The 22,086-nt window shown below is 32.2% G+C and overlaps 1 protein-coding gene across 2 annotated transcripts in view; it reads left to right on the forward strand.

Annotated features, from left to right (window-relative positions):
• LOC123720772 (major antigen) overlaps positions 1-22,086 on the forward strand; it is a 67,763-nt gene that overhangs the window by 43,934 nt on the left and 1,743 nt on the right. Inside the window, exons 7-18 of one of the 2 annotated variants that reach the window (XM_045677532.1) lie at positions 1,370-1,475; positions 2,101-2,221; positions 3,020-3,911; positions 4,315-4,514; positions 4,641-4,769; positions 4,956-6,160; positions 6,269-6,533; positions 10,617-10,647; positions 18,947-19,049; positions 19,858-19,986; positions 20,727-20,826; positions 21,974-22,061. In XM_045677532.1, the coding sequence (XP_045533488.1) occupies positions 1,370-1,475; positions 2,101-2,221; positions 3,020-3,911; positions 4,315-4,514; positions 4,641-4,769; positions 4,956-6,160; positions 6,269-6,533; positions 10,617-10,647; positions 18,947-19,049; positions 19,858-19,986; positions 20,727-20,826; positions 21,974-22,061 (3,369 nt within the window). Of the gene's footprint in view, positions 1-1,369; positions 1,476-2,100; positions 2,222-3,019; positions 3,912-4,314; positions 4,515-4,640; positions 4,770-4,955; positions 6,161-6,268; positions 6,534-10,616; positions 10,648-12,256; positions 12,559-18,946; positions 19,050-19,857; positions 19,987-20,726; positions 20,827-21,973; positions 22,062-22,086 lie in introns of those variants that run through there. The other variant, XM_045677533.1, reaches the window with a different exon arrangement.

A 22,086-nucleotide genomic window follows, 5' to 3' on the forward strand; every position in this document is an offset into this window, starting at 1 on the left:
AAATGTGACACGTAACCGAAAAATGTGACGGTAATTTTTTTTACAACGGCGATATTCAAGTTTTACTTAAAAATCACGCTATATTGTATTGTAATAAAATAATTCTGTGAAATAATCATATGACATTATATATGTATAAATCATAATGTCTCAATAAAGTCGATCTCAAATACGATAAGATTTAATTAAAATCAACTGCGGTAATTGTCTTGAAGGAAACAATCGCTTTATCTGATTGTAAAATACGTTTTTGATAAGACTGAAGTATCATTGCGCCATTTTGTATATTTTAAAGAAGTCGTGTTGAGAAAAATTGCCAAAATTTGTGATTGTGAAAATTTGAAAAACATAACCTAGTGTGTCGTTAATAATACAAGCATTTCAATAATTTTTTTATAAAAAAAATTATGCTTTGTGTTAAAATTTAATGTTGCTATGAATTGGAATGTTTCTAAAAAATAACCTAATTACCTCAAATCTACTAATTTAATATTTTTCATGCGTGTGCTTTATTCATTGTGAATTACATATAGGTAACACTGTCAAATATTAACATTGAATAATAATTTCATGGTGTTACTTATATAATAATTCTTAAATCAGTCACAGATTGAAGCGTACTGTAAAAATATATTTAAAACTCGATTAAACGAAAGTTCGATTTTATAAATTAAAGTTTAAAGTGCAAAAATGACTGTCAAATCAAACACTAAAACAACCAAAAAGAGCATTATAAAACTCTTTTTAACTAACCTGAAGAATAACACATTAGCTTTGAAAAAACTAAAAATATCAATTGAAGAAAAACATCATGATACAACTAAAGTGATAGACATAACGAATTCTGTAAACGATAAACTGGAAATCGTCCACAAACTTAGAAACGATATAAAAATATACAAAACAATAAATTCTATACTGACAAATCATTATATTAAAGAAACCAGAGATCATGAAACTACAATTGATGCAAAAATAATCAATTTAGAGAGACAAATTAAGGATTCTTACGATGAATTGAAAAAGGAAGTGATCAAAATGGCGGATAGTCTTGCCAGTTATAAAAATCAAATATCGGCTCCTATTCAAAATAGTAACGTTATAATGGTCGGTAATGACCTAAATTATAAACAAATCAACGAAATACAGGCCAAAAGTAAAATCTATAATACCATTATTAGGAAAATTGATAAGATGTTTTGTAATATGGTGAGTTAAATACTATGTAAATGTTTGTTTGATAACATCGTTATACCAGTAAGTAACGTAACTTAGCAAGATTTGTGTGTGTTCTAGTCTTATAAAACCTAAGAACCGGAAGTATACCAAACATGTTCCTATTTTTATAAATGAATAAATACTTTTGCAGGCGTACCAAGACAGGCTGAAAGAAGAGGAACAGAAAGAGGCTGAAACTGCGCGTTTGGAAGAGATTCTTAACATGTGCGCGGAGTATGAGAAACAAATATCGTCAGGTAAAAAAGATTAATTATATATTTGGTTTAAAGAAAACATTTTATTATAAAAATGGTTTTCTTTAAATGTGTAAAAGTTATGTTAATAAAAGACAATACTATATATATTTTGTTAGTATAGTATTGGCCTAGTGGTTTAAGCAAGCAATTCTCAGCCTTGAGATTGACCTCATTGTGCATTTGAATTAGCTGATCACTATTAGAGGTTATTTCTGATCAAATAATTGTCAGAAAATATTAATGTAATCTGTGGCCAAGACACAGGATTATTCAATTTCGCTACACCACTTTGAATTTTCAATAAACACCTCTGAAATTGTCTCGATTAGGCCTAATTTTGTTAATAGATAATTAGATTAACATATTTTTCATAGATAATGGTATTGAGGATATACTGATACATTATCAGTCATGTTGTTCTGTTATTTTTTATTAGAACCAACATAATTCATACAAAATTTACCTAATGTCTATCTATCAACTCATCATTTTCATACATCTCACTTAACATATAAGTTTCAATCTAGTAGCGTACAATACCTTGCGGAAGTACATTAGTAGATGATCAACCCTGAGAGCCCGACACTTCGCCGGTTTCCTCACAATTATTTACATGTATTTTCAGGGCTGCCAATAACACCGACAGAGAAGCGGTCCCACAACAAAATCATCACAAATGGTTCCCTCCCACGAAGTGCTGCCATGAACAATCCCAACTTCGTGCAAACTAGCGACGGTTATTATAAGTAAGTTTTTTGATTTTTCCAGTTTCTGATAAGCTTACTGTCAAATACCCGTTTAGAAAGAAATAAAAAACTTTATTACACGTAATAAAAAATGGTGTTTAGTTTAAAGAGACAGATCACTAGGCCAGTAGAATTCCCTTTGTCGTGCCAGCTACGGCAGCTATTTGACACATTAGCGGTACTTGGCTTTATTAGGCAGTGAGAGCAGTGTGAGCCTAGTGGCTTCAGCGTGCGATTCTCATCCCTGAGGTTGTAGGTTCGATCCCCGGCTGTGCACCAATGGATTTTCTTTCTATGTGCGCATTTAACATTCGCTCGAACGGTGAAGGAAAACATCGTGAGGAAACTGGCTTGCCTTAGACCCAAAAAGGCTTATCACCTATTTGTCTAATATATTAACAAATAATCATGAAACAGATACAGACATCCGATGCCCAGACCTAAAAAGGTTGTAGTGCCATTGATTTTTTTATTTTAGCTGAATGATTACTCCCAAATTTGATACATGTTAGTTAATATGTATTTAGGTTTAGCTATATATTAGCTCGGTACTATCTGTGAAACTAAATATAAAAAAATACTAATCTTGGTTGTCATGAAAAAGCTTTGCTTTATGATATCGTTAACTTATAATAATCCAACCCAAAGTAAAACATGTTACTTTCTTAATAACTTACGTTACCTAAGTGAGATTTATATACTTGTTTATGTATCATGTTTATTACCACTGGTTTATGTGTATCTACTGTTATATTCGAACGCCCCAACATTTCTCTATTCTTGTTTTACATCTTTCAGGTTTGATACTAGTCATAACAGGAACAATGTGATGAGCCAATCTCTGCCGCCACAACGCAATCTGTCAACTTACGAAAATTTTACTTCACAAGTTGATCCTTCCACTCCGGAAGTAACGATCAATGAAAACTACGAAAACGTAGGAAGGATGGACGAGATCGGTATCCCAGTGTTCGATGATGTCCAACTTAACCTTTCTAGTCCTCTTATGATAAGAAAACTCAACCAAAACGGCTCGTTACTTAACTCCCCGATAGGAAGTCCATACGAAAATGTATTCAGGAACAACCTCAAACCAAAGTCACCGAATACACAAAGTCCCAGAACAAGAATAAAAACAACTTTCGCTCATAAAAACATTACATCGCCGCAATATTTTGTATTTCCCACTCCTCCGCCGAAAAACACGAATCCACTAGACGCTCAAATTCAAGATAAACAAGAACAACCTGCAGAAAAACAAAACGACAGAAATTGTTCGGGTATTGAAAAGCAATTGAGTCTAGAAGAGGAAATACCGATGATTGACGATTCCGATTTGTCTAACGACATCGAATTTAGATATTCGAAAGTCATAAATGAAACTTTACCAAAAAACAAGAGTTTCGATGACGTTAAAAAAGAGTTAATGGCTGATATTCCCGAATTAGAACAATTTGAGAAAGAGTTAAAGAATAATAGAGAGAATGTTATAAAAAATATTACTGAAGAAGTCAGGAAAATAGATTTAGAAGCAGATTCAATAGATAGCGTCTTAGAAGATAATGTAGACGAATTAAAATCAAAATACGAACGTTTGAGAGATGAAAGGAAGAAATTGATGGCTGAAATACACGATATTAAATGTAAAATGTCGGAAATTCGATCGCAAGAAGATGATATTTTACGAGAGGTATGTATGAAAAGATTCACCGCTTCCGCGATTAATTTATGTATTAGTAGGTGGGCTTTATGTTCGGTAAAACAAAAATAGTTACGAGTTGGAAAGCACTGAAGGCTGATTACATGTTTTTATAAAAATACTCTACTGTGTTGTGTTATCTTTTCTTACTTTTTTTAATATCGCTTCTGCTATTATCAATATACGCCGTCTGTTGTTAGCTAGTACAGAGTAATAGCTGTTCATAATTAGAAATATATTTCAATAAGATATAAACATCCAGTACGTGACTTCAGTCAACTAAGTTGTTACTTGTCATAATTATTCAATATATACTCTAATAATAATACTTATAAATCATGCATAGCGATAATAATAAAATGTTTTTAATGATTTCTTTGATATTTTTTTACAGTTGGAAATGGAAAAGGCTCTAATAAAAGGCGAATACGATTCAGAGATAGCAATACTTAATATAGAACAAAAGAAAAAATCTAGTTTAAATGAGCAAGCGAGACAGATAGAGGATGAAATAAAACAAATGAAAGAGAGACAAGAGGCAAGACAAAATGAGACGAAAGATCGAGTAGAGGTTGCTACTGCGAAGGTCGAAAGGTGACGTTCATTTGTTTTTGATTATTGATAATCCCTTCAAATACGATTAGGTATCTTAAGGCTTAGAAATTGACTACTTAATTACAAGTATCTTACACACTTATGAGTTTTTTTATGCTTTTATAGAATCAAAAAAGACTTAAAAGTAAATGCAGGGACGCTCGAAGAACTACAAAACGCTCAAGATATACTTGATAACGAGACGAAGATATTCGAAGATTTGGAGTTCCAGCATTTAGAGGAAGAATCTGAACTGTAAGTTTATTACACTTTTGGTAATATAGTATATTATATTATAGAATATACTATGAAAGCTCAAACTTTTTGTCTTGTCCAAATATATGAGAATTTCAAGAGTCGGTTTTTAAATATCATCTAAATTCCTATAAAAATCCTGTTAAAGGTAATATAAATATATTTTATAAAAATATATCTTTATAGGTTATCTAACAGAGAAGACCTTCAAAACGAAATAATGCTGCTTAGTAAAAAGATCGATGCCCAAAAAACGAGAATACTAACTCTCAAGTCAGAAGCTAATAACAATTTAACATCTGCGCTCGAAGAAACCAAAATACTACAAGCTGAATACGTGAGATTACTCAATCAAGTTGAAGAGTTGACTTCAAAAGTACAAAACGTAGAAAAGGAATTGAAACCTATAGTATCTAAATTGAATTATATTGAAAGAACTCAATCACCTGATAGTGCCTTTTATACTGATCAGACCAGAGCCAAATCGGGTGAATACGGGTATTCCCCAAGTTCTGATAGCGATGACAATGATGTGAGCAAAATTTCAAACTTCGAGGACCACACAAAACAATTGACTGACAAATTTAACTCTATTGATCAAATGTCGCAGTCCATGATAGTAGATATCGAACGACGCGTCACTGACATTGATCCAATAGACCCTGACAAACTCGAGAGTCCTTCTAAGTCTTCCACTTCGAAAGAGAAGAAAGGATTTTGGGAGCGCAACTTCGATTCTCTCAAACGAAAGAATAGTAAGAAAAAAGATAAAGTCGACGTAATGTCGCAGAGTCTAAACGAAAATATATTTTATAACGACAACATTGAAGTAGACACGTTGGACAAGTTCAATAGTTTAAGACACTCTAAAAAGAAAAAAGAAAACGTGCCGCTGAAAAGCAATTCGTCGTCCAAAATACCGACATTTGCGGCCCTAGGAAAAATAATAAAAAAGGATTCGTTGAAAAGAAAAGAATCTAGGAAAGAAGAAGAAAATGAAAATAAAAACAGATACATTAAAAATGCCAAGCCGCAAACAGACAACAAATATGTGAAAGCTAAATCTTTATCACCAGATAAGACGAAAGAATCTATCAAAGAAGAGAATGAAGGTGATGTGAAACACAACACTTTAGACTTCAGAAAAATTGATAAGGATAAGGTGTTGCATAGAAAGAGCTGTGGTGACGAACCGAACGTGAGAAACGACTTTCAAAAGATTAATGATTCTGGGAAAATTCCATCGCAAGATGACATTGACAGAATCTCTAAAGTTACTATGGATGCTCCAATATTTTCTAGCGATACTGATATGAATTCTTTGGGTAAAAAGACATTAGACAGTTTAATGGAAATTGAAAGAAAACGTATTGAAATGTTGGAGGAACAAGGTGAGTACGAGATGCATTGTCTTAAATATCTCAAATTTAAGTAGATTGTAATATTATGTTTAAATTCCTTTATAAATAATTACATACAATCGTTTTTATTTTGTGCAGGATGTCAAGTTATAGAAAACGAACGAGAGAAGATTGAAGTATTAAAACGAAAAGCTCAAGACGAAACGAAAAAACTGTGGCACGAGCGAAATAGCGCGAAGACACCGGAAAGGGACAGCTGTCAGACGCCAAGTGATGTTGACAGACGGCAGCTGTCAGGTGATTTTGACAGTTTACGTGATGATGTTAAATACTACGGGAGCGTGCTAGAAGATACATCCACGGATGTTTTCAATACTACCAGTTCAACACTTTTTGAAGAAAGGTGAGAAAAAAATATATTTAAAAATAAAATAATACTTTTTCCTGTCTTAGAGCTTCGCGTATTTTACACACATGTTTATAGATTAACGATTAACGATAACGACTTATATAATATAATTCGTTAATAATTATTAGTAAAAATATTTTAATATAGTTTAAGTATCTCGAACCTTTTATGAAAGCAAAAGTATCAAATTTTTCTATCAAATCAAAGTCAGGTCAGTTTTGGAAATGATTCTTAAGTAGATAATGTTACTCCAAAAATAGCAAGCCATTTGCTTAGTACAGCTCTAACCCCCAGACGAGATAATAATGAAATAGCCTTCTAATTTAAAGTGATTGTAATTGTCAATGCAGAAATGAAAATTGAACCTTATCGTATGTGCACGTGGACAATTACTTGTGTGGTTATTATTCTATCTGCCGGTTTATTTCCCCAAGTTATGTCTGCTACTGAAATACTAAGATCATTATTAAGACTATCACTATTACTTTAAAACTGGTCTATGTAAAGGAAATTACATCTTATGTGTGTGTATATTTATATATACAAAAATTGCATTGAATTGAAATTGCTGTTCGTTTGTTTTGCTAAAACTCGAGAGTGGCTGGACCGATTTGGCTAATTATGATCTTGAAATATGTCTAAAGTTACTATGGATGCTCGAATATTCTATTTCTAGCGATACTGATATGAATGATATATATATTTGTGGAAGTTTAAGGAGGGTGTAAACGGAACACATAAGTAAAGAAAAATACAAGACAATATTTTAATTCGACAAAAACTGGTCCTAGCTGAAAAATATTTGATTTTTTCTGTCTTATTGGAAATAGTCTCTTGTCATATTTATAAATGCCTTCAGAAATGTGTGTTTTATAACTGTAGTATGAGGTCGAATTTCTTTGGTCTGTTTTATAAATGTTGTATTAAGTTTTGACACAAATATATATAGGCGATATGGAGTTCATCGGTTCATCTAGTATAATTTTGTATTACTTGACGAGTAAAGCGTACTTCAGTTGACCTTATTCCTTTCAAAGCGTCAATAGTTGAGTGGCCAAAATGAAAGTCTATGTTTTTATTTCTTAAAATATTTTTTGTGTACATAAATCAATACGTACTAACTAGGCTGTGTTTATTCAGTATTTGATAAGATAAACGCTATCAGTACAGTCGCGAATTCGTCACAGTGAACACGTTAGTTCAGTGAGTGAAAAATATTAAGGTTTAATAATATATCTGATAGATGTCCGTTAAAGAAACAAATTCTTCAAGGCATTTACATTCTATTACGTGGATAAAAAGGGGCAAATTTTCATACATATTAATTACAATTGTAATTCCTATAACAAGATAAGAAATTAATTAGGAATAATTGGCATTCCTTAATTTAATCTCATTTGGAATGTTAATGTCAAACCGGAGTCGACTCTTTGTTCTATTTCATTTATCTAACTAACAATGAATTAGTATGAGATTCGTACGTGGAAACTTAACACAAAGTTAAATAAACCAAGAAACGAGATCTTAATAATAATATTCAAACATGTATGGACCATGTGACCATTTCCATATAAATTCTTTTGGCGTCCGGCTCACTCTTGTCGCAGAGATTTGAGACACCCTTGTAAACAATTGTGCCCCTTATCGACTTAGCTAATCTTTTTCTTAGTCATATTTGAAAAAAAATTGTAAAATTGTACCATGAAACAGTTGATCAAAGTTCAAACCTTCACCGTACGACCTCGGCCATGACCGGTTTAATAACAATGCAAATCTTAGAATTACTTACATCTTAAAAAATGTAATCGAAAAATATTTTAAACACGTTTAATATGTAATAAAAAGTGTTTAATATATATTATAATAAATATATTTTAATTTTTATATATATGTATAGACAATACATATAAAAAATTTAAAAGGTACTCAATTTAACTTGGATTTCGATTATTTTTTAGTCTATTAGGCTTGATCCGTTTTCCGTGATGAATTGGTTGAGTCGTTAAATTTATGTTCGTATAAAAACGTTCTCCAATAAAGACGTCATTCATTCTGGAATCCACACAGACGATTTATGAATTACAAACGCGCAGATGATTAATCGATTTATAAAGATAATCAAATAATATATTAATGATTGTCTTATATCATTATATGATTAGAAGTGTGCTATGGAGAGTGTTCATTACCGCACGCGCCGAAATAATTCCAAGTAACATCCAGCACACCTTGGCTGGAAGTCCTTTTCAGTCCGCTCTGACCATTTAAAAAAGATCATATTCCTCCCTAAAAGACCGTCAATGCATCTACCATGTAGGTTATGGGCTACCTAGCTACTTTTTATGGCTGTTGCATATACTCGATTGCCCTCCCCCTATCATAAACAAAAGTAAATTAAAAAAAAAAAGTAAAATGTCGAAGTGCCTTGCTACTTTCTTCTATATTTAGAAAACTACTAAAATGATACCCCTTTAAGAAAAATCAGCTTTAAGTAGTCTAAAAAACTCTATACGTTCCGATAACCTATCGATTATATATTTAACAAAAGTCACGTTCGAACTTCAAAATATTTATATATTAAACCAGATTCCCTTGTGATTGCTACTAATTTTCTGTGCTATGATTATTAATGACAACAGTAGGTACACATATGAAACAATTACGATACATAGGTATCATACGGCCGTTAACAATTATTTTTTAATACAGGGAGTGCGGAAATATTTCTTTAAAATCAATAATTTGTTACGGTTTGTAAACCGTTCTCACCACGCATGAGTAATAGGGGGACTATTACACAACACTTTTTTTATATTTTTTTCTTATATATATATCTCTGTTATCCCTCTTAGTCTTAGGTTCTGTCCCCGGCTGTGCACCAATGGACTTTGTGTCTATGTGCGCATTTAACATTTGCTCGAACGCTGAAGGAAAACATCGGGAGGAAATCGGCATGGCTTAGACTCCAAAAAGAAGACGGCGTGAGTCAGGCACAGAAGGATGTTGCATGTTAAGAAAAATAAATTATCACGAAACAGATATAGAAAACTGAGCCCCAGACCATAAAAGATTGTAGCGCCATTGGTTTATACAACTTATGTACCTATAATACAAGAATTTACTGAAATTACTAAAGATATATACATATAAATTTTCCATATAAAACGCTTTAGAACACCGCGTATAAACACTGCATATTACGCACTTCCTTCTGACAATTGAGTCAACAGATGTTTTCGATCCGTGCGATACACAATGTCGTTTGTATTTTCGTGACGAGTGATAAAGCGCAAGTAGGAACTTCTTAAACTACATATATTATTATGTATTTAACATTTTTGCACATTCCATGGATTCCGAAATGCAATTTTTTGTGACTCGATTTTTCTTAGAATTCTAGAGCTGAGAGTTTAAAAAAACTGTTTAGTTTTTGGCACGCTGTCTATGAATGTGAAACTTTGTTATTACAATCCATTCCGTCTTGACATGGAAGCCACGAATGTCACCTACAGCTCGTAATCGCTCGTAAATCCATTATACGATAAAAGCAAACAAAATAGATATAATTCTTCGTATTATTTCACTTTCCATTGTTTTGCTTTGTTAAATTTCAACTTAAGTTGCTGGAGAAAAACTTGGCTTTGATTTGATTTGAGTAGCCGTCTATCAGATTTGTTGAAAATTTATTGAAAACAGCTGCTAGTAATAAAATGGTATAAGAATAAAGTGTAATAAAAATAAAATGTGTTTAAATTATTAAGTGTTGTATTAGTCAATTGGAATATAAATAATAATGGAGAAAAGGAAAGGCTCGTCACTGAATTGTTGGTAAGTGTGCACATTGTGCGTCTCACCTTCATTGTCCCCTTAAAAATAGTTTTGGAATACACTGATGTATGTTCGTAATCAAATACATATTAAAATAATAGATATTATTTTATTTATGATAATAGATATTTGTCACCTACATACATTAGTATGTATGTATGTATACATTAGTATACAAATATCTATCTTGAAAAATTCTATAAATTAATAATCTGGAATAAATTTTATAAACATATATTTTTGTTTCAGTTCCGGCTTCTTGTCATCGTCCATAGAAGAGGTAAGTTATTTTACCTAGTTTTAAAGTTTTCAACTATTATATTATCTTAATATATAAAAATGAATCCCTATTTCACTTGGTCACGGCATCACGCGTGAACGGCTGGACGGATTTCGGCAATTCTTTTTTTGTTGTTTTTTTTATTGCCAGGAGAAGGTTCTTATGAAAGAAAAAAATACGAAAATAGCGTGGAAAATTAGAAAATTTAAGAATATTTAACCAGCATATTAAGTAATCATAAATATTGTTACGATAGCAAATTTTATTTTCAGTGCATAGTGCTTTTACAATTCAAACTTTTCTCATGTAACGTGGCGTTTGAAATCACATTGACAGAATGCGTGCTGCAAATATCGTCAAAGAGAATGTTAGAAAAATGAATATCGTTTAAAACATTATGCTTCGATCGGAGTTATTGCATTGATAAAATACATATAAAATAGTAACAGTCGCTAATTGTCTGGGGCATTAATCGTGAAAATCCATGTTTTTCACATGGCCAGTTATATATATCGCCTGTTCCCGTGTCGGAATACCAACAAAATTATTTATATCCGCGCCAGAAAAACAAACAAAGAATGTTGTATATCATAATTATACCATAAGCATTTTTATTTAATTATACCAATGTTATATATAATATGTCTGTCGGGTCCTCTAGTCTTAAATACAAATTCGTTTCCCGCTTACAAGTAGATCTTTGATACTAAGATAGATACTACTTGATACGAACTGTTAACCGCAAAGAAAGTCGCGCGGGCAATAAAAATATTGATTTATTGAAATACACCGCATAATAGATAATGCATTTTCCCACAGTATGTTACAATATATTTATTTTAAAATACATTACAGTTATGGTGAACATAAATTTTACAAAAAATTAATAAAAATGTTATAATTCCAATTTTAGTTTTTACTAGTATTTTTTTGCTTAACAATGTGGATTACGTTATGCGCTTAACAATGCTTTTTTATATTGATCAGCCCACTACCAAATGTATTAAGCTCTGGATAAATTGTGTTAATTAATTTAAAACTATTATGCTTTTGTTTGCAATTTAATTACGAGATGTACTTGCAATTATTTATATTCATAAAGAATCATGAAGTTTGTTTATATTTCCACTAGCTTCAGTACGTGTGGCCTAGTATAAATAGCAACATTTAAGGAAATGTCTCGTAAAGGAAACCGCTCCCGCGTCCTGACACTTTGTAAATGGTGGCGGGATGTGGCCGGAATTATCTAATTTCGTCCTCATTAAAAATGGAATTCTTTTATAACTTATAAGTTTAAAGATTCGGTTTTTTTACGTTTAGGTGAAAGCTTAAATTCATTAGCTTTGCTTAGGTGCATTTATTGTTATCGTTTTCGTGTATGTATTACATATGGTCTTTTGAGTGACAGGTAAACATGGGTACATTTACGGGGTAGCGTGTTAGTGCCCACTCTATTTAACAGTTTGAACAATGTCCCAAATTATACCTATTAATGTCATGAATACCATACCATATCTGATTAAATATTCTAACATTTTTACCTATTCTTGTTAGAATTCTATTACCGTCGCAATAAACACTGTTATCTTATCACTATCACATATTTCAGGAACCGCCTCACTTCATGATAATTAACATTTTCAATGTGTCCTCCACGACAATAATATGGCGCCAACACTTACGATAGATATATCCACAGTACTGGGAGCCCTCCAATTAAGAGTGTAAAGGCATAATCTATGGTCAAGTGTGTTGGCAATCCGCCCATAGTAAAATCAAAAACGAGTGACATTGCATATTAGTATAATTAATTCGATATGGTCGAATACATTAAGGAATTAGACGAGCAAGCACCAGCCAAGGCAAGACATGTCTATGAACATATTGTCTATGTACGACTTTAGTCTATGAAAATCGATTGATATTATTTGTAATTGATATTATTGTTATATAATAAATTACTTACCTACCACAGTTTATATATTACCTACTATAACTGATGTATATAAGAATCTTGTAATCACAGAATCATTTTCACAAAGGGTATTCTCAGATATGCTAGGTAAGTCAAGCTAATAAAGAAAAGTTATAACAATATTTTATTTGCCTACGTCAATGGAATGCCAAGAGTTTTCAAAAGATTAATCTTAATATTTTTAGAATGCCAACGCTCTCACATTAATAGCCGTAATAACAGAACCATTAAGAATTTCAAATGCGTACATAAACACAATATTTGTTCCGCCCACTGTGTCAAAAATTGTAGTGCTTATCTATAAAGATATAAAGCAAGCGTACAACTAAAGAATAATAAAAAATAAAAAAAAATATTATATCCTGGTCTCCTTTATTCAGGAACAATTACATAAATATGTTGTCGTAAAGTAAAAATTAATGTTGATACTCGCATAGCTAGTGCAACAGTTTTCTAACTCCGTCACTTTACCGCAAATATTCTATTCAAACAGCCGCACTAAGTCGTCTGTATTGCAAAGGCAACGTTCTACAATCTTACGGACATAAAAGTTCTAACATCACCGACATTACCGACTAGCGCGCGGTTAATGTAATTTGTAAAAAACATCCAGCACCGTCCATCATCGGTCACCAATGTGGACCTAAAGGGAGAATCTTCGAGCATCTTAACCACTGACTAGCCGAACCATATCTCCTAGAGGTTAAGGTCTGCATAACTTTGTTGGGGCATTGTCGCAGTAATTCGATTGTTTTATTTACAGCCATAAATGCCTACTAGGCAATTTCTGGGTATTACTTGCCGGCTTTTTCAAAACATTCCTCATATGAGTACTAAGTATTAATTGTGTATTTAGATGGAAACGTCCATCGGTGCCCAACCGTGTTTGACCTTAGAATCGTACGCTTTGCCAAACGATTGAAGTACTAATTTCCAAACGTTTAAAAACAAATCGCGAGTACAGTGACAGCTGGTTGAAAATAAACGAATTTAAATTTATCCTCAAAAATGTTAGTTTGTTTCTGGACGCATGCCACGTAACTTGTGCGCGTCGAATCGAATTTTGGCGGGAACGTCGTAGTTGTCAGTGGATTTTTTTTCCTTTATTTCTCGGAGTGTTACAGTTAAATTAATGAAGTTTTGTATGTATAATCTTGTGATGGGTTGCGAAAGTTTAGACAAAAAGTGTTTTTTAATTTTAATTTTTAACACAAAATGACCATCGCGGTACAATCATTACCGATTGAAATTATTTATGTAATTCGTTAAGATATATCTTAAATGTTCATACATGACATATATTTCAAATTGACGGTATTTACATCATAAAATTCATTGTGATGTTATCGCGTCTAATGAAAAATATTTTTTTCAAATATCTGTTAGTAATTAAAATTATTATATCCGCCTTCACATCACTTCGCAATCCATGGCCGTTTCACCCAGTTCAATATTTGCTAAACACGTGCTTTTTGTTTAGAGAAATGTCAAACAATACATTACTGACATGCGTCATAAAATTTATGTTGACATTCATTAACACAATCCCGCGGTTTGTACTTAAATACAAGGACAAATATTGTGCTTTTGATACATAACTTTACTCTTAATACTTTTTCCATTATTAATATTATTAAAACTTCTTTCACAAACACAAAACGCTAATATATAATAATAATAATAAAGTTTATATTCGTAAAAGATAATTTATTTGGTTAAATTATAGTTATGTTAAATTTTCAAATCTGCTTTCCGTTGTAAGGTACACTAGGTAAAGAAATTATTGTACGATTTTCTTTCAATTAAGTTACCTTTCTCTTAATCTAAAGTTTTGGTTTGAAGGCCGGATAGAAAGTATTTCGCAGCGTGTCTACTGATCTAAACGTTATCTTGCATTTTATTGGTTTAAGTAATAAAAACTTACAACCAAACAAAGCAAACTTCGTTAAGTGTTCAATAATATCTATAATAATAGTATATTTACTTGAGAGTATTTCGAAAATTATTTTACCAATTGAAAGCGTTATGAGTGAATGTCATAGGTTTATATATTGATTCATATCAACACTCGCTCGCGGTAGTAAAATTCTTTTCGATTTCTTACGAGCGCTGCCTTAACGATGAGAGATGACATATTATGATTGAGTTCTAGAGGAATGTTGAACTGCTTGGATAATGCCTGGATAAAAGTCAGCCTATGTCTAACGGTTGATGTGGTTTGTGTGTTTGGCTCTTTATTTATGAAGATACAAGCCACGGTTGTCTGTGTGACCGGCTCATATGAAACAGAGACATATAGTGACCATCTTACTTTAAACTGCCTAGACAATTAAAAAATAAAAGCGTTCCCCTGTCCATAGATAATCCGAACACTGTCAAAAAGTAAAAAAAAAACACATCTACTACGTCGCAATGTATATTCTGGTTTCATCCACATTCTAATAAGATGTGTTGACGTCTTTATTACATAATTGATGCTTGGACTAGATTTATTAAGATCTGTAACTCTTCTATGCATTTTACTTGCAAGACCACGACTGCATCAATAGGGTTTTATGTGCCCGATCAATAGTTGCTTATAAGGTAAAGAGAAATAAAACAGAGTTTTGCGTGCGCGACTTAATTTTATCCTAAGGCCCAACAATCAAAGTATCACACCCCAAAAAAAACCAAATTGTCCAATATTGTCAAGTATAAATAGCTCACTGAAAAACTTACATTTTATGAACAAACATAGTCAAGATTGTCCTGGGCCCTAACCGGCCTTTAACTATTAATACTGCAACGTAATCTGTGTTTAATGTTGATAATCCACTCCAAGGGGATTGCAAAGTTGTATCAATAACGAGTAATAAATCTTTACTCTATATTAGTCTGTGCAAGCTACATTACAATAAAGTTGATACTACTCGTATTAGAAAATAAAACTTTAAATGTATACTTAAAAGTTTCTGAAATACATAGCGTATATATATATATATATGTATAACAGCACTTCAAAAGAAATAGATGTGTCAAGGGACTGCAACCATTACACCATGCTCTGTAATGGTTACAGTACAGTTTCTTTGTAAACCAAAAAATGTGGCGATTCAAAGAGTGGCACAGATTTGCAATTCTTCTCCCCCCCCCCCCCCTCCCCTCCGCTCTTAATTCTGTCTTAGTGATGTTATAAATATTAACGTTTATAAGTGTCCATATGAAATTTGAATTATCGTCAAGCGTCAAGTTCGGATTGCATCTGTCTCTTTCATCATTTTTCATTGATAGACAAGTACAGACACACATCGATTTGAATCTACATGTTTCCTGACGATGTCTACCTTCACCGCAAGTATTAAAAAGAAACAGCTCACAAATAATATTTTAAAATACAAATAACTTTTATGTTTCACTGCCGCAAAATTTGAATTAAACTAATTTACTATTGCCTCACGTCAACGTACATAAAAATTACTACAAATTTTTGTGATCGTAAATAATGTCGTATTTTCACTTCAAATATATATTTCCACAATTAATTGTTCTTTAAATATGAAAAGGCGTATATCTAGCTTCAAAATCTTACCACTACTTCTACTAATGTGATATTCGAGAAATGAACCAACTTTTGTATGACCTGTATCGCCTTCAACGCGTCAAACAACGTCTAAGATTCTCAAGCGGGTCGAGTTTGTTTTAAAAGGGCGTAGTATAAAAAAAAAAGTAGTATAAATGAAAAATAATAAATACAAACAAAAGATTCGTTAAATAGTGTGCTATATACATATAATTACAATTTTACAGTGACGGGGTCGCAAGACTGTATTATTTAACTTCTTTGGCTTTTTCGTGGGTCGCGACATAATAATGAAAACAAACACACGTTAAGAGAACACTTTTTAAACGGATTGAAGCTATGTATTATTATTATAAACTTATAATTATTTACATAAATTTATATTTTTCCGACGTTTCGCGTGGTCACCGTGAATAATACATAGCTTCAATCCGTTTAAAAGTGTTTTCTTAATGTGTAAAAGCTATTTTAACAAAAGACAATACTACAAACACACGTTGACAAACGATGTCTTAGACTATCAAGGTGTTCTAATCCACAAGACTTATATAATAACTTCAACATTCTTAAGTACATCCTGTCATATAGAACAGTGTAGCTAAAGATTATTTTACTCAAATAACAAATAATGTTCGTAGCGTTATAGAAACACTTAATTGGAACCGACACATGGGCGTTTCGCGTGGGCTTCTTTGACGCGATATAAATCTAGCTAAAGGTATCTTTAGATAAACATGTTGACAATATTAGTTGTCAATATTAAAGTGGATCCCTCCAGCCTCGTTTCAACACTAGCCGTATTAATTGAAAATGTCAGCAGCATCACCTTGATGGCTGAAAGTCTTCAGCCGTCTGCTTCACAAGTCATTTCGCGAATACGCTTTTGAACTAGTGAACTGTGGAATTGACTGCCGATGGGGGTCTTTCCAGGTAGATACGATCCCCAATTGTTTAAATAAGAGTATACTCCTTCCTCAAAGTACGGCAACGCACCCACTAAAATAGGTGTCCATTGGGTTTGGATGTCCCGCAGGCTCGTTTACCCCCTAATCTATAAAAAATATATATTTCAAAAGCAAATATTTTGTTATTTGTAAATAATCATATAATGTACTTTCATAAATCTGTTACGCCGTTATGTAGTGTTAATTATCGCAACGTTGAGTTGTAAAATCAATTTATTCATATTTAAAAACATTAATAGAGACATAAATAATAAAAATTACATACGGGTTTTATTTAGTGCTATATAAATTAAATATACATAGATAACCTTTGAAATGACTCAGTTGCTGTTGCCAATTTATTTTTATAAACGCATTCCTCTAAAATATTATCACAACTGTATCGTATGACCGTGGCATTCAAATGTTAATTGATAATAGGTTTTTATTAGCACAGATTATTCTGTTGAGATGAAAATCATCATATTTATCGGATTCGAGAAGAAAGTCTCGATGTAAATTTTCGTGTTTCTCTTATCGACTTTTTAAAATCTTCAAGAGTCTTAACATAATTTACGTCCCTTAAATTAAATAATTAATTAAATGTGGTAATTAATAATAAAGTCCTAAAAAAAACTAGATCCAGATATTAAAACGTTCCCTGTCAAATGGTCCTGGGTGTTGAGAGATGTCCGTTCTATCCTAGGTGAGTCTAGACACGAACTGTCATATGTCAATCAAATACGTTTTCGACGTACGAGAGTCATCTTACTGTTAATAAAAGCCTAAAAACCTTAGCCCAAAAAATATAACTTTTGTTAACTTAATTCATTTTTAAAGTGAAAATTTTAATGACAACAACATACAATATTAATTTTGTTAATTGTTATTGCAATATTTACGTACAGTGGAAAATTCTTTAACGTTTACGAACCAAACAAATCATTAACACTTGTTTTGAAACGCATTCATTATATACATCAAAGATTGTATCGCACTCACCCTTTTTCCGCGAAAATGTAATTTAGTTGTTTACATGTCCGTGATTTTGTATGAAATAATTCAACTTTATACTTTTTAACACTGAATTTACCGTGAAGTGTTTTATTTATGAAACATCGTGAACTTTTTAAAGTGCTTAAAGCTTAATTCTCGCAACATTATGTCCATGTGGTTGACTTTAATAAAGAGTTCTCAGTGGAGTCTCAGTTGTACACCGAAACCAATCTGTGTAAGTTTTATTAATAAGATGCCAAAAAGTATGTATATTTACCATTAATTATAAGTGTAAGCCTAGTGGGTTCAGCGTGCGTCTCATTCCTCATTCATTGGTGCCTAACCTAACCTGGTTGGGCACCAATGGACTTTCTATGTACGCAATTAACATTCGCTCGAACGGTGAAGGAAAACATCGTGAGGAAACTGGCTTGCCTTAGACCCAAAAAGTCGACAGCGTGTGTTAGGCACCGGAGGCTGATACCTACTTGCCTATGTGATTGACACGATCATGAAACAGATACAGACATTTGAGTCCTAGATCTAAATAGGTTGTAGCAACACTCTTTTTTTAAATTATAAGTGTTATTTCAATGTAATATTTATTATATTTATATAATAATTTTAAAATATGTATTTATGGTTTTATTATTTATCGTCTCGCACACCTGTTTTATCCGAGGTTGATTGATTTGGAATAGTGTGTCCGCAGAGACATAAGTATTTCTTAACACAGATTATCCACCACTGCCAAGTCGATCTGGTGATTATAAATTAAAAAAAATATCGTCGAAAAACTTGATGCTTAATTATATTTGTCCACAGTTGCAAGTCCGTAACTCCCGTACGGAATCGACAGAAGATGAGAAACACAGCGATGACAGCCGACCGCTCAGTCACGCTTCTGATTTCAGCAGGGATAATATATGTAAGACATTTTGGGGATTTTTATATGAATTAAACGAAAATATAGCGGAAATATGAATATTTTTTATCGTGGCTAGACAGTCATTCTTAAACGAATTGCAGATATTATAGTTTTGTTTTGTATTAACTAAATATGTCTACGGAAATGGCCGTATGGTAATCAGTTACCTATAATCTAAAATTAAAATAAAATTTACTATGCATGTAACCTTTTTCACTAATAAGCCTCGACTTCATTACAATGTATGAGGCACAGATTCATAATTGAGTAGATAGTTGTTCCACGTTCAAACCAATCTGTTTATATATCCTGTTAATAACACTACATAGCCGAATTAGGTATTAATTAGTTAAATGTATTTAATATTGTTTTTTTTTTCGTAAATCTTTGATACTTTTTGTATATGGTAAACTCTCGATAATTTGAATCTCAAGAGACCAATGATAAATTTCAAATATATAGTGTGATAAAAATTTATGACTTCCCTCTATCAATGTCCAAAGAATTAAAAAAAATGATAGGTCTGTGCATGAATAAAATAAGCATTTCAAATTATAGAGAAGGGAAGCCTGGACTTCCAATTATCGGATGTTGCCGAGTTACTGCTACTCCTTCAGCTTCCCGAGGGGACCAATTAACATTGATTTTCATCAATCTATTTTAAGAGACCGGAAAAATCAAATTATTGAGAGTCCGCCGTATTATGTTTTCCGTCATTAGCTATATGTTCAGTATAATTGTTTTTTGCTATATATTATTTATCTTAGCTATGATCACGAACCAAATAACATAATTAATATATTTTCAGTGTCTCTCAGCAATGCCCCACGCCGGAGCCGACGCGGTACAACCACGAGTGAGTGGCAGCGACCTCTTACACGATACCTTCCCGTTGACAGGGACGACTTTGATTTACGACGACACGTCGAGTCCGCAGGTAACTGGATTGTTCCAGTTTATTAAAATTATTTTTGTGACAAACAAAACATCTGCTTTAAAAGGAGTCAAGGAACATTTTTTCCAAAACTTTATGGAGCTGTCTGCCCGTCTTCATTTTCATAAATAAAAATTATCAGTCCAATTATATCTTATTAATATTTTAATTTTTTTACTACCTCAACTAATTACCCCTGCGAATTGCTTTGTTTTTTTAATGATTTTTTTACTTAGCCTACCTTTTTAGTACCTACATATAACAAAGACAAGCAATTCGCGAAAATAGAGGACACCGTGAGTCATTTTTGCAAAAACCCGTCATCTTTTAGTCGATATCAACTTCGGGGCAATAAATAAAGATAACACAACTTTCTCTGCAGCTGTGATACTTTTGACATACAACACCTTTTGTCTTCAGTCACCGTGACCACGCACTCTGTAAAGCACGCGAAACGTCGGAAAAAAATAAAAATTATGTAAATAATTATATGTTTATAATAATAATCCATAGCTTTTCAATCCGTTTAAAGACGTGTTTTCTTAATGTGTAAAATCTATGCTACCCAATAGAGACTTCGCTTTTCAAGACCAGGAGGACAAGAACCTCCTCAGAGTTCAAGGAATAAATATTAAAAAACTCGAATTGGTCCAGCCATCGTCGAGTTTTGCGCTTAGAAACTGATTTTGCGATACATTTTTATTTATCTGTTGTTGGTTTAAATGATTTGTTTTATATTTCAGGACACCAAATCGAATTGTGCCCCTACGTGACTATAAACTCGAGTTCATGTCGGGGTTATTTGCACAAGTTGGGCGCCAAATTCCACACGTGGTCCAAAAGGTACGTAATATTTCGCGGTTAGATCTAAAGAAAGCATTTACAACATTCTTATTTTATATATTGCGTGGAAAGCGTGTTGTTTAGAGTATCATTCAAAGTGAAGACTTACCGGTAACTGTATTTCCCGTATGTCAAAGTTTTCAAATATGGGAGTAAGGCTTAGCGCTAAGTCTCAACTCTGAATTACACCAATCAACAACTCACTGGAATTAAGAATTCAGTAGCAAATTAATGTTTTACTGATTAATATAGCAGGTATTTAATAGTAATAATAATAATCGTTTATTTGCCAAGATAGTGGTACAGTGGTAAGATTGATCAATTACAAATATCCGCACAATCGGCCATATATAAATTGGCATGCATATGTCGTATTTATGTTTACAATGTCGTATTAAGAACATAAAATTCACTAGACTTATAATTATTACATAGTTCTAAATTTAATTATTTTTCCGACGTTTATAATAATACAAAGAGCTTTAATCCGGTTAAAATATTTGTTTTCTTTCAATGTGTAAAAGCTATGTTAACCAAAGACAATAAATACTACATAAAATAATGTCAAAGTTAAATTATTTACAATCGGTGTCAAATCTATGGTCCAAATACTCGCCTACGCTATGAGGGCATTTGGCCTTTAAAAATTTAATCACCATCCCCTTGAAAAAATTACATGGCAGTGATCTATACCTTCTAGAAAATTATTTCGTCAGAAATAGAAATCGTAATAAATTATCTAAATGCTTAACCCCTCCAACCACAGACGTGATTATTATAAATATAATGTTTATTTATTTATTGTATACATAATAAGAAAAAAAAGACAATGATCTGGTGGAAACACAAACTGGACACAGTGTATGTACATAATTCTATTGTGTATACTTTTATACTCTACTTATATATGTATACTTTTTTTAATTTTAATACGATTTACTTCAAAATAGGTCGACTTAATGTACCGAAAAAGATCAATAGGCAACTTGTCATATTATTGTAATTACAATTTTATATTCCTTAGTAAATATTCGCTTAAATTTAGATATTGATCGACGAGAAGTATTTATTTCGTAGCTTTTTTAAAACACGTTACAGAAGTAACAGCTCATGTGAACAGTAAAAATATAACTAATAATAATTCCAGGTGGTTCGTTTTTGACCGTGAATCTAAAACGTTCGTCTACTATTGGGACAAGACTGAGAAAAAGCCGCGAGGTGGCGCTTATTTTCAGGTAAATAATTCAAAACTTATATCAA

This window comes from Pieris brassicae, chromosome 2, assembly GCF_905147105.1.
Source record: "Pieris brassicae chromosome 2, ilPieBrab1.1, whole genome shotgun sequence".
NCBI classification, from domain to species: domain Eukaryota; kingdom Metazoa; phylum Arthropoda; class Insecta; order Lepidoptera; family Pieridae; genus Pieris; species Pieris brassicae.